The following is a 10,849-nucleotide window of genomic DNA, read 5'->3' as shown; positions in this document are numbered from 1 at the left end:
GTTAGTCAGTGGTTGTGTCTGCCATGAAAATAAGTCTGCAAATTAATTTGGGATGGTTATTTCTACCAACACATTCAGATACTTACAATTTCTCAGACAGCCTGAAGAGAGAGCTCATGTTTTTCCTTGTAAGAAATACAAGATATCTTTCTTCACTTACCATGAATATAATAAAAGAAATGCTACTATATCATCTGTTCACATCCTAGCTTACCTTTACGTAAGTTGATTCATTTAAGTAACACTCTGAGTCTTGCAGATTTTGCAGACTCTTGCATTAAAAGGCAGTAATCCAAAGTTACTAGGTAAGTGCTAAACTAAATAAAATTCATTTAAAATAAATAGGATTCAGTGAAGAAAACTGCAGCTAAGAAGCTGAGGGAGATAGTAGCCATAGGTGAGCAATGAATGAGAAACTCAAAGTGCAGTGATCAAAATGATCTATAGATAGCAGAAGTCAGCAATGTAAGCCTGCTGGTTTTAATAATTTCACTGAGCTTTTCAAAATTGATGCAAGGTTTTCTGAAGAGTTTCTTTCTTACATAAAACTGTTCTATCTATAAGTCATTTAAATCTCATTGTAGGTGGCTACACAGCAGATCATCCTGTAATTAAAATATTCTGGAGAGTTGTAGAAAGCTTCACAGATGAAGAGAAACGCAAACTACTCAAGTTTGTAACAAGCTGCTCTCGACCACCTCTTCTGGGGTTTAAGGTATACGTCTTCCCGAATTCCTGGCAAATTTCTATAAATGCTACAGCATTATGATAGCTTTTCTTGTCTGTAGGAATTGACAATTGGAGAATACCCTTCTCTGACTACAGAAACAGTTTCAATGTTTGCACTTGTGTGTATAATGAGTGTGGTTTTAAAATATTTCATGAAATGTTGTTCTGTTGTTTTCTATTTTACCCGCAAAATTTGATAAGACTAAAAACACATGGGTTAGAGCACTTACTCTTTGTCATGGAAGATCCTTGCTGCCGTTTCATATTACTGTATAGAAGCAGTATTGCTACCAGTTCCAAGGAACAGGTTGAGTTAAGAAGAATGTCTTCAAAATTAGGCAAAAGAGGATTTAGGATATAAAAGCAACTGTTAAATTTGAACCTCTTAAATGAATCATTTGAAGCAGGAGATGTATTGTTTCCTTCTAAATAGAGTCACCACTCATTACCCTTTGTATATAAATATTTTGCTGCTATCTTTAGATTGCTATTTACAGTTAAGCTTAAGTGTGAAGAAAACTTTTGTCTGCTGCTAATAAAACTACAGAGAGGCCAACGCAAGCTGAAGACATTTTGAAATTAAGTTCTGGGGATATTCTACCCATGGGTTTCAGCTGGGCTGCAAAATTCTGGCTGAGAACTGGCCATAGACTTCATTTCCTCTAACATATGGAAACATTCAATGCTTTTCTGTAAGAAAATAAAAAGAATAAATTACTTCATAGTGACACCATCACCTTTAGTGCAGTGGTCATCAGCATGTTTGCTGTTGTACTAATTAATGAAATTAATATGAAGGTGGGTTTATGTGGAGCATAAATATGGGCATTGCATTACTCAGTTGCTTACAAATAAGAATAAGAATTGTTGCTAAACAGGATTCCAGTATGTCTACTTAGTAAATTTTCACATTATGGACTAGTGTGATACAGAATTTAATTATCAATGGATAGAAATGAATTTCCTACATTTATGGGTAAAATAGGTAGATGAGCGAATAAGAAATGAATGCAGGTATTGTGTAAGTCCTGAAGGTTTATTAGCTGTTCCATACAATAATGCTGTACTTACTCTCTTTTCTAGTGGTGTGAATGAATATTTTCTCACTATAGAAATACTTCAGGGAAAGATACTAATGTTTTATATAGGAACAAGGAACTCGGACGTGTATAATAGTCTGTAGGTAGAAACAATGTATTTGGGATTTTGCACAATTCTCACAATTCTTGAATCGTACTGTGAAAGTTAATTCTGGGCCTTTTCTTGTGACTTTTCCTGGCGGTGACACGTGATAAAGATGTCAAAAGTAAAAAATGAAACAACCCCCCCCACCTTTCTCATGCACACAACTTAGATATTTGTAGTACTTAATACTGTTTTTCTTCTTCAAACTTCTGATTATATACTTTTTTCATAAAAACAGTTTTCCTCTGGAAAATAGACAAGATGACACTCTGAAATGGAAACCACAGTGGTCTCTGTCAGACACTTTTGCCACTTGAATGATGTAAAATATATAAAAACATACATGGGCTGCCATAAAGTAGTATGTGGATCAGTTGCTAGAGGTGATGAAAGAATACTTCCAGTAGGTTAAACAGTAGCGCTTTTTTTTGGTTTGTGTTTTTTTTTTTTGTTTTTTTTTTTTGTTTTGGGGTTTTTTGTTTTGTTTTGTTTTGTTTTGTTTTTTTAGCCTGCAGGGCTATTTGGAAGTGGAAGAGTTGTTTCTAGTGCCGTGTTCTGCAGGGAAGCGTGGCCCTTTTCCCTTGACTTCCACCTGCCCCTTTGTGCTGCAACTTCATGTTCTCTTCCCTCTTCAGTCCTTTTGTTTATTTTCCTCTTTCTTTGTAAGCTGATACGGATGTGCAGCGCTGCCATTGCTGCGTGTGATCATTTAAACCTCCCTTTGGTACAACTGTTCTGTAACCCTCTGTGCAGTGTCACCCTGCTCATAATCCCTTCAGCTGCTGTAGTGAGTGCTGTGTTTTAGCATGTGGATAGGCAATGGATCCTCCTGCTTAAATATCTATAATCTATAGCTCAGCTACACTCCTTCTATAGGCACCTAGGAGAGGAATGAGCACTCCCAGTAATTTGTCTGACTGTTTCACGTGTCTGCTTCAGGATGAAATGAAGCATGTCTTGGATTCCACGAAACGTACTAACTAGATCCCCTTCAACAGTATAGAGAGCCTGGGGTGACTAGATTTGGGTATGGAGACAATGGAGATGGCTGTTTAATCACGTGAATCCTATCTAGGGTATTCATTGATTGATTTGCGTGATTGATTATTTAAAAGCTTGAAAGCATTCTCTTAAACTTTCCACGTCTGTGTGAATATCATTGTATAGTCTCTTTACTCCAGCAACAAACAGGAATTTACAGGACAGTGGAAAGAAAAATTAGAAAACTGTGGGATGAGACCAAGATAGAACAGTGCGCATCAGTCCTGGAATGAAGGCAGAACTGGGAAACAATTGTGTGAAAACAAAGTAAAGAGAAGTCTCCATTTGTTGTCATCCTTTCTAATTACAAGGGGAGAGCAGGAAATGCAGATGTAGCTGCCCAGCTTTGAGGTAGCCAGCGTGACATTTGAAGAGATGGAGGAAGTGAATCAAAAGTCTAGAAATATTAAGGCTGACAGTGACGCATTAGAAATAGGATGTAGCAAAGCCAAATGTGGAAAGCTGAGGTTTGTGTGTGTACTTGGGAGATAGGCCACAACCTGACTTTAACGTACTTGGCTAGGAAAAGTAAAATAGTCATCAGATTTTCAGCATGATAGCAGTAAGTTAAAAGATTAATTCACTGTACAGTGGACTTGCAAGCTCAGTCCCATGCAACAGTCCTGGCAACAGAAAGCAGAGTGAAAAGGCTTTCCTGCTGCTTTACTGGGCAGCGCTGAGCGGGAGCCAGGTCAGTGCTTGTGTGGTACTCGCAGTATACCTTGTTAACAGGGATTTACCACCAAACCCGCAGTTTTCCAGCAAATGTTTGCCGGAAAAGGAAGTGGGTAATTGGTATTGTCATCAGTAATAATGTATTGGTAGCCTGTGACAGTGTGGTGTTTGGCGCTTTGAAGGTGAAGACTGCCAAGCCTCAGGAGTGCTGAATATTACCAGCCAAGTAACTGTCTGAATATATTTATGTTGATGGTAGACATTAACACAAGCCATCTTCAAAATTTGTTTACATTTTTAATATGGGTACTACGTTTTTCTGAGAGGAACACTATTTCTGGTTCTCAGTTTGAAATATTCTATATATTCTATTCTGAAATATACTATATATTGTAGAACCCTCACATTTTCTTAAAGTTAGTGCATCTTAAGATAAGGAAGTGTCTTGACTTTCATAGCTTATGGATAGCCCAGTCTAACTTTGCATCATTTAAAAATTTTAGACTCTCACTGCCAGATTCAGACTCAGAATAACATTTACTAAAGCTAATTAAAGTTTAATAAGTTCAATAAATGTGATTGTTACGGATAAAAAAAAAATCATTAAAGCGTGGTTGAAATTGTTAAGTTCCAATCAGGTCACATAATAAATTGATGATACTTTTAACTTCCAAACTATTGCAGTTTCCTGCTGCACAGTATTTAATTATGCAACAAATGGTGCCCTTGGCATGACATTTCAATTTAGAACTTCATTTTTCCATTTTTAAAGCTAAAGTAGGAGAATTCAATTAACATTTTGAAAGGAACACTAAAAATGCAGCATTTTAGCCATGAAATACTTTTTAAGGCCTCCATTTGAACAATAATTTAGGTTAGAGTCTAATTGACCTTCTGCCTTTGGAGCTGGGATTTTTTTTCCCCAGTTTCTAAAATTGGAACTGTTTTACCTTGAGGCAAGCATTTGATAAAATGGGTATTTTCTTGCCAGCAAAAGCAGTGCTTTAGGGGTAACAGATAAATACCTTTTTCACTATACTCTTTCTCAGAACAAAAAATCCCTAGATTTTACTAAAAAAATATGCTACATACAAGATGTCTTAACCATTGATTTGAGAAACAGATTTTTATCACATCAGGAGAATAATCACTGTCTCATAAGTATATATCATTACAGAGTCGCTATGCACATCAGTATCATCCCAATAATAGCTGAGTGACTTTATGATCGCTCTGGGAAGAAACACCAAGTATAATGCTTCAAGTAAAGTTTGATCTTTATTTGGAGAACATGAAGTACCTCTTTATTCAGAGTTTTAGACCACAGTAATGTAAATACTTGCTTAATCTTACACATGAACAGATCCACTGAAGTCATTAGGACTGTTTTTCTTGCAATTCATAAATTGTAGGCTTGCTGAAAGATCAGTTAAGACAGAAATCCCTTTAGGGCAAGAACCGCCTTTAGCATTGTATCAGACAATTGCTTTTAACAGAGAAATGTTCATTGTATATTGTGGTGAGTAGAAGGAAAATGATGGATTCGTACTCATCCACTTGAAAAAGCTGTTTTACATATCTGTGGTATGCTGACAAACTAAAGCTCTAGAAGGAAAACGCTGAAAGGGTGTGTTTGATCATGGCTTGTTTAGTTGTTTGGTTTTTTTTTTTATATATCACAAATTTATGTAGTACTATAATTTGTACTTGGATCTGGTCACTCATTCGTCCTCTTTCATCTCAGAACATCCCTTTTACATGAAAAGTAGAGTATTTGTGCATAAAATTGTCATAGCGCATCACTTCATTAGCTAGAACAAAATTGCCTTTGTTGGGATTTTTGTGTATACAGAAACAATACCTGCCCTGCCTGGAAAGAAAAAACCAAAGTGTAATTCTCAGAAGAAGCCATGTCATTGTACAATGACAATTATTCTATGTCATTCAAACATGACACAGCATCCTTTCCCATTTAGGTCCATTACTGCTAGTGGTCTGTTGTTCCCTGTGTTCAGTGTGTATTTCGCTGTCAGGAAACTTCAGTGGGACAGGAACCCATCATTTTCTGTTCCTACAGAATAAGCGGCATCCGTGGGCATTTGGGAGGCTTTGTAAGGAGAGTCTGAAGTTTTGAATCCCAGTTGTTTCTCCCAAACAAAGCAAAAAATTGCTTGCATGCAGCTGTATTACTTTTTTCATTTTGTGTTTCACTGTTTTTGCAGCATTTGAAATTTGCAGGATACAGTGTATGAACAATAACAAATTACTGTTTTTTCCTTAGAACCAGATGAATGGCTTTGTGGTTTGCAAATTAATGGATCTTGGTGGGGATGCAGTAGAGGGAAGTGCTACGCAATTCAAGAGTGCTTTTGGCGTCACCGGGAATGAAAAATCAAAACATTTGAATATGTCATTGTGATGCATTTTAATCTAATGATTTATTTCCTGTCAGCTGTTACAGCATAGGATTTGGCTTGTATGTATTTTCAGATATTTTTTCCTTGTTGTGTTTTTTCAGGAGTTATATCCTGCATTTTGCATTCACAATGGAGGATCTGATTTAGACAGGCTACCTACTGCCAGTACCTGCATGAACTTGCTGAAGCTTCCTGAGTTTTATGATGAAAATCTTATGCGAAGCAAGCTTCTTTATGCCATTGAATGTGCTGCTGGATTTGAACTAAGCTGAGTCAAACTGATGCTTATTCGGATGATCTGCAGAGGAACTAACCAGTGCCTACTCTATAAGCAGCACCCATACCCAAGCAGTTTAAGGGAATTCTGTCTAGATTTCTGCAGCTCTTGTGTCTTATCAAATGCCCTCAAATAGGTTTCATTTTTAAACACAATTTCTTAGCTAGCTTTCATTAATTAATAGTACATTGACACTGCTTTATGATTCAAAACAATGAATGCTGTGTGCAGTGTGGCTGTTTCTGTGTTTATGCGAAGAAAGAGCACATTTAAAGAACAGTGACAGATATCTCAGTGGAATTAACCAAAGATGAAGCTTTGGCTTTGTGCTGTTCGAACACAAATAATTTCACAAACTGGCAATAAAGTTGTGTATCATGCAGCATATTGAGATGAGACAGGGCTAACACCCTCTCATTAATCTTTTAGATGGAAGTGAAGGAGATGCTTGCAGATATCCCAGAAATGAGAGGATGAAAGTGCTCGTTACCGATAACCTAACATCTTTACTTACGTTGTAGAATTGTTTACAAATCATAGTTGTTGCAAAACTGATTTTGATTTATACTACCTTCCCTCAGGATGGTAGGCACTGAGATAAAATGTTTATAATATTCCCTTTGTGCTTTCTGAAATACCTTAGAGAAATCAGATTTGCATTATTTTAAGTTTGACCTTTGGCTGTGTCATTATCACTTGAACACTGTCATAAATGGATGTAACTATCCATGTTTTCTCTGTTCTGTTTCTGTCTCTTGTGCCTGTACAGGTTATTTTTTTAAATGTGTCAGACTCCTATTGCATAAACAGTACATAACAAAAGTCGTCACTTTGGAAAAATACACATGTAACAACTATTAAAATTATTTGAACCAAAGTTATCAGGCTTTATCTTTTATATTTGAAGCCTGTGGTGTTCACATTCCTTTTCCCTGTCATTTCTTTCCATCTTAAATACCATATCTGTGCTGTAGACACTAGTCAAATTCATTAGTGTTTTGTGATTAAACAGCTTTTATATCCATCTGCCTGCAGTATTTCTGCTAAGAAAAGTAGGTGGGAATATGCTGCTGAATATAATTTGATATCTGGGAAAAAATTTGCTTTCATATGGAAGGAACTGATCCTCTAGTAGTAGGCACATCGTTGGGTATTCATATACAAACTGCAGTCAACTTAAAAAAGGAATTACAGTTCAAAGTTTAAGATTGATAAGTGCATCCCTCTGAACGTTAGTTTTATATTTTAAATCATCAGAATTTACAATCAAATTTGTATTCATCTCTTATGCAAAAAAATACTTGCTGTTACTGGAAACTCTGGATTTCATATTTAATAAGCAGTAACCAGCAATATCCTTTTAAATGTGGGGAAACAGTGATTTTAAGATGTTTACTAGTAACCATATAAAAATGTATAATTTCTTAATTTGGTTAATAAATGAAGTGTTAAAATACTATTTGTAGTCTTGATGTACAGAAATAAAATGATTGGTTTTCTTTTTGGTTTTGCTTTAGGCTTTTTATTTATGTTAAATGTTACATACCCAACCTATTCTTTATCCCAAAGTTCTGTTCTTGTATATTTTTCTACATAAATTATGGAACTTGTAAAGAAATTGAAAAAGAGATCAGTGATAGTGGAACTGCCTCCTCCTAATCACAAAACCTGAACACTTCTTTTAGATAGCATTATTTATTTTAGAACCTACTGCTTTAAATATTTCAAAATTATTTTTCAATTCCATTGGTTTGCTACATCGAGTAGTGTTGTTTCTGTATTTTGTAAAATTAAACTTAAATTTTCTATTAAATACTTGTATTTTGAAGATTATGTTGGAGTCATGCCAAGAAATCATGACTGGTAATGTACACTTTCTGCTTTTTGTAAAAGGAGACAGTACACACTATTCCTGTCTGTTACCATGAATGCACGTTCAACAGAAAGCGTAGGCTGGGAGTAAGTGTGAGTTGCAGATAGGTTTAGTTAAGAATCACACAGTTGCAGAAAACCTCAGTAGAGAATTTGAGTTTGCTGAAAATACTCTGACTTTTTATTTCTTCGGTATGTAGTACTCTGTGATCTTGTTTTGTATATTCTGTATATTAAGTATGAAATTCTGACATACTCAAGTCAGTGGGATTGTAGCCTAGATTTCATTCTGCAGGTAGTCAGCTGAAAATCTGTGCTGCAACAGCTTACACCACCTTCAGCATCCAGACTGCAGGAAGAAGAGGGTAGGGCTCTCCTTCGGCAACACATGCTTTCAGTTCTGACTGTCGGCTCTTCTTCTATAGTCGGGATGAACCATGAGTCCCTGCCTTTCAAAGATCTATTGCTGGATATTTTAAGGAATAGAAGATAAAGGTATGAGAAATAATATAGGTGTAGTTAGTCATATCCTGAGGAGCTATATGGTCTAAGTGATCTTCCTTAGCTCTTATGTAGCAAGAATTGTTTATGTACAAAAATGGATTTTCTGTTTTGTAAAAGAGCAGCAAACTCTCTCCCAAGTTGTAATCCTCCCAGAGTTTAGGTAGGCAGAGACAGGAAGCACTTTGCATGCAAGTAACCTGAAATACTGTTGTAGATTTTGATCATCAGAATTATGGAAGTAATAGTTATGGCTTTGGAGTGGTTTTCTGTGCAAGACAAGCCTTCCGTAAAGTCAATTTCTGTTCAGTACTTGCTTTTTGAAAAATGACATTTTCTGTTTGGCTTTTGTTTTCAAATAATTTTTTGTTTATAATTCTGTAAACTGTTTTAAAACCATTTTTGTCAAGGTCTATCTTTATGATGGAAGAGGTTGCAAATTCTTCATCTCTCCAAAGTTAAAAGGCATAAAAGCAGAATAAAAAAATAAAATTAGCACTTGGTCTGTTTATCTCCATGAGAATTTTTTTGGATGTGGGTTTATTCCTACTAGCTGGATTAAAAAAAAAAAAAACAAAACCAACAAAATAAACCAAACCAGAAATGATTGGCCTTGTTCCTTGATCTCAGTTGTCTTCCGTCATGGTCCTGAAAGCCAGATTTGTATAATTTTCACAAAACTCACTTTTAATTTCTAGTGAGAATTTATGTCTACAAAAGAGGAAAGATTTGGCTCTGGTTTCATGTGTAAACAAACACTGAGCTGACAGAAGTTTGATTTGAACAACAAGGATATCTTCAGTTATTTTTGTGTGGGGTGCTCCATAATTAAAAAAAAAACAAGAGCTTCCTGATGCTATTAGTAGCAATGTGGACGGGTATTTGGCATCACTTGAGTAATCTAGCACAAACATCCTAATTTGATTGATAAAGGAGTTTGGAATTCAAAGAAAACACTTTAAGGAGAGCAGTGAGCTCATGCTAAATTTCAGTTTAAACCAAAAACTGTTAAATGCCAGTGAGACAGCACATACTCTTCGCACCACTGAAAAATAGTACAGCACAGAAACAAAAAAAAACGAGAGCTGTTTTTCTTGGAATGTTTTGTTGGAGCTGTAATATTTTTTTTGTATTTATAATTATATGCAAAAACTTTAAAGCATTTGCTCATATACATGAATCTGTGTTAATAATGGTTTGTGATGTAAATGCTTGTTACTGTTTTTTTCATGATGCTTTGCCTGTCAGTGAAGGAGAGAAGAAATGATCATGGTCTGTAAAACTGATCAGGATATCTATATTTTTATTGACTTCTGCTTTTGTGAATAAAATGATTTTGAGTTTTCTTGAAACTTTGCAGAAACACTCTTTTCTTTCATTTTTTTGCTGTAAATTTGGCATTCTCTTGTTGAAGATTAATAGTACTGAATAGGTTCTTAAAGGGAAGCTAATATTAACTGTTTGTTGGTCTTGAAGTTACCATAGCTTCAGGATGATGGTAGCTTCAGTTTTTGAGCTCTGAAGCTCCCACTCTGTCAGTCAAACTGCAGCTTTATAGCTTTGCAGGTTTAGCTTTGTTTCAGTGTGTCTTTCAAACTACGTAGTGAGGATCACTGATGGGCTTTGGAAAAATTCTTCAGAATCTTTGGAAGGAACAAAACTTCCTCCTTGGATAAAAACATGAGAATATAATTCATAGTGAAGAGTGTTACTCTGTTAGCAAACACGTACAAAAAGATCTCTTTCAGCTTCTTCAGGAATTTTAGATAATTACAATTATCTGCTTCCCTTTGCTTTTCTATTATTTTCATTGCTAAATAGACTTTTAGTGCCATGATAGCATTTATAAAGTTAGTATTGTGTATCTTTTATTTTGGAATACTTACAAATAGCACCATATGTTCTTTGGCTTCAGCTTATCTGCCACTAAAAATGTGGTAAACAGAAAATTACAGAAAACTGCTCTTAGGGCACGTCATAATTCATAGCATGAATGGAACACAAATGCCCGGATACCTTCCCTGTTTTTCAGTGTGTATCTGGTAGTCTGGAAAGCTCATAAGATTTCTGATGTGTGTAGAGGCGAAAAGGGATTATGAAGTTATGCCAGGTCACTCCATTTCAAAGAACACAGAATGGCTGAGGTCAGCAG

At 35.6% G+C, this 10,849-nt stretch overlaps 1 protein-coding gene across 1 annotated transcript; it reads left to right on the top strand.

The window, feature by feature from the left end:
• Positions 1 to 584: 584 nt before the first annotated feature.
• Positions 585 to 7,198, top strand: LOC104617726 (ubiquitin-protein ligase E3C-like; the record flags this gene model as incomplete). The annotated part of the gene is made up of 2 exons (XM_010283129.1): positions 585 to 715; positions 6,149 to 7,198. Coding segments are annotated over 2 exons (302 nt in total), but the record flags the coding sequence as incomplete, so codon positions are not given.
• Positions 7,199 to 10,849: the final 3,651 nt, after the last annotated feature.

The sequence above is a fragment of the Phaethon lepturus genome, unplaced genomic scaffold (assembly GCF_000687285.1).
Source record: "Phaethon lepturus isolate BGI_N335 unplaced genomic scaffold, ASM68728v1 scaffold55052, whole genome shotgun sequence".
NCBI lineage: Eukaryota > Metazoa > Chordata > Aves > Phaethontiformes > Phaethontidae > Phaethon > Phaethon lepturus.
This window is presented reverse-complemented; position numbering and strand designations above follow the sequence as displayed.